The sequence below is a fragment of the Lacerta agilis genome, chromosome 18 (genome assembly GCF_009819535.1).
Source record: "Lacerta agilis isolate rLacAgi1 chromosome 18, rLacAgi1.pri, whole genome shotgun sequence".
Lineage (NCBI taxonomy): Eukaryota > Metazoa > Chordata > Lepidosauria > Squamata > Lacertidae > Lacerta > Lacerta agilis.
The window spans coordinates 10,591,022-10,593,025 of NC_046329.1; the positions used below are offsets into that span (position 1 = coordinate 10,591,022).

The 2,004-nt window shown below is 50.0% G+C and overlaps 1 protein-coding gene across 1 annotated transcript in view; it reads left to right on the forward strand.

The window, feature by feature from the left end:
• Window positions 1–1,680, forward strand: part of LOC117039746 (plasmalemma vesicle-associated protein-like) — an 8,984-nt gene extending 7,304 nt beyond the window's left edge. Inside the window, exon 4 of the mRNA XM_033136929.1 lies at window positions 1,549–1,680. Within this exon, the coding sequence (XP_032992820.1) occupies window positions 1,549–1,680 (132 nt within the window). The remainder of the gene's footprint in view (window positions 1–1,548) is intronic.
• The last annotated feature ends 324 nt before the right edge of the window (window positions 1,681–2,004 follow it).

Consider the following 2,004-nt stretch of genomic DNA (forward strand, 5'->3'; position numbering starts at 1 on the left):
ACCTTTAAAGCCCTAAACGACCTCGGTCCACTATACCTGAAGGAGCGTCTCCACCCCCATCGTTCTACCTGGACACTGAGGTCCAGCGCCGAGGGCCTTCTGGCAGTTCCCTCACTGCGAGAAGCCAAGTTACAGGGAACCAGGCAGAGGGCCTTCTTGGCAGTGGCACCTGCCCTGTGGAACACCCTCCTGTCAGATTTCGAAGAGAACAACTACTACTAGACTTTTAGAAGACATCTGAAGGTAGCCCTGTTTAGGGAAGCTTTTAATGTTTGATGGATTACTGTATTTTAATATTTTGTTGGAAGCCGCCCAGAGTGGCTGGGGTATAAATAAATTATTATTATTATTATTTATTCCCCAGATGTTGCAGGTTTTAATGCCAATCACCCCTGGAGACTTGGCCAAACTGACAGGGGACGATGGGGGGATCTGGGGGACACCACAAAAGGCCTGCCCCACTCAACCCCTTCAAGTATGGGAGGCTGCAATGATCGAGAAGGCATGCTTTCAGCATTCCTCCTAAGCCAGGGAGTTGCCTGGTGGAGCTTGCATTTCCCCTGAGCGCAACTGAGCTTTCCCCAAATAGCCACCAACTTGCTAAGCTGAGAAACTCCAGCGTGGGAACCTATCAAGTTTTGGCGAGAAGGGCCTCTGTGCTCCTCTGTGATTCGGCCGCACATGTGGGCTAGCCACCTGCCATAACGATACTGGTGGCTCCTGGTGGCGGTGGTGGTGGGAACGGGAGGAGTCCCTCTGGAGAATACTGCCTCTCCAAACAGTATGCACAGATTAAGTTTCTACAACACTGATTATACAAGCAATGGAAAAAATAAAAAGGTCGAGGAGACGTTAGTTCACAGCTTCACTACAGGTATCAAGGTTTTTAGCCCAAAAGGAGAAGCTGGATGGATGAGGGAGCGTCAAAGGAACATACACGCAAGAGGCACGAGGAGCTGCTCAGCAATTCGCCTAAGGGACAGACAAACCCACGGGGCATCTCAAGTGGCTGCGTTGGCTTAGGAAGAAGAGCAAAACGGTTGCATCTTTTATCCACAGCCAAGTTTTGAGATCGGAGGGGCCGAGTTTAGCAGGCAACAACACGGCCGACTGCTGTCATGTCCTGATCACCCTCCTCCCCTAAAGACTCTCTGACTCTTGGCGTATTATGCCGTTTTCTGGTAGGGGTGTCGGTCACCCAGAGGCCATTCTGCCACCAGGCGGTCCTGACCCACCTGTCAAAAGTTGGCCTGCAGGGTTGAAGGGATGGATGCTCGCCTCCACTCTAAAAGAGGGCAACGTTCAGGGTTATCTCCACCCTGCCTCACAGCATCCCTATGCCCAAAATGATTTCTCTCTCAAGGAAGTGGATTATGGCGGAACAATTGGCTTATTGTTCATTGGACATTTCAAGTGGGTCTGTCACTGATTTTTACATTCTGTGGCAGAACCCCAATAACTGCTTGCTCTGGGAAGCGGTTTTACTGCTTAATTATATATTTTAACCCACTGCCCTGCTTTTTCCTGTGATTTGCATGCTCCTCCTAGCCAATGTTCTTTCCAACAGGCTCAAGAATTCAAGGAGATCTCTTTGGGCGCTCAACGCTGCGCTCTCTCTGGTCCGTCAATTCAGGGGAGCGACTCAAGGCCGACCACCCCTTCCATGTCCTCTTTTGCTAGCGAATGAGGAGAGGGGTTTCCGGTGGCCAGGGCTCGAAGGCCCATCAGGATGACGACCAAGGGTTAGTTCCAATGCTTGTGACAATCAGAGCAGACCCACTGAAATCTGGGGCACGACTAACTCACGCCCATTTGGAAAAGCAGGACTGGCACGTAATTCCAACTCTACAATTCTATGACAATGTCCGCTTTGCACCTGTAAGAAATCGGAACTCCCTCCCTACAAGTTCCCCGAGTCCCTAAGTTTTTTGTTTAGGCGAAAGCATTACACATACAAGTTGATGCTCATTTTACTCTGTAATGTCGTCTTAGAAAGAATACTTT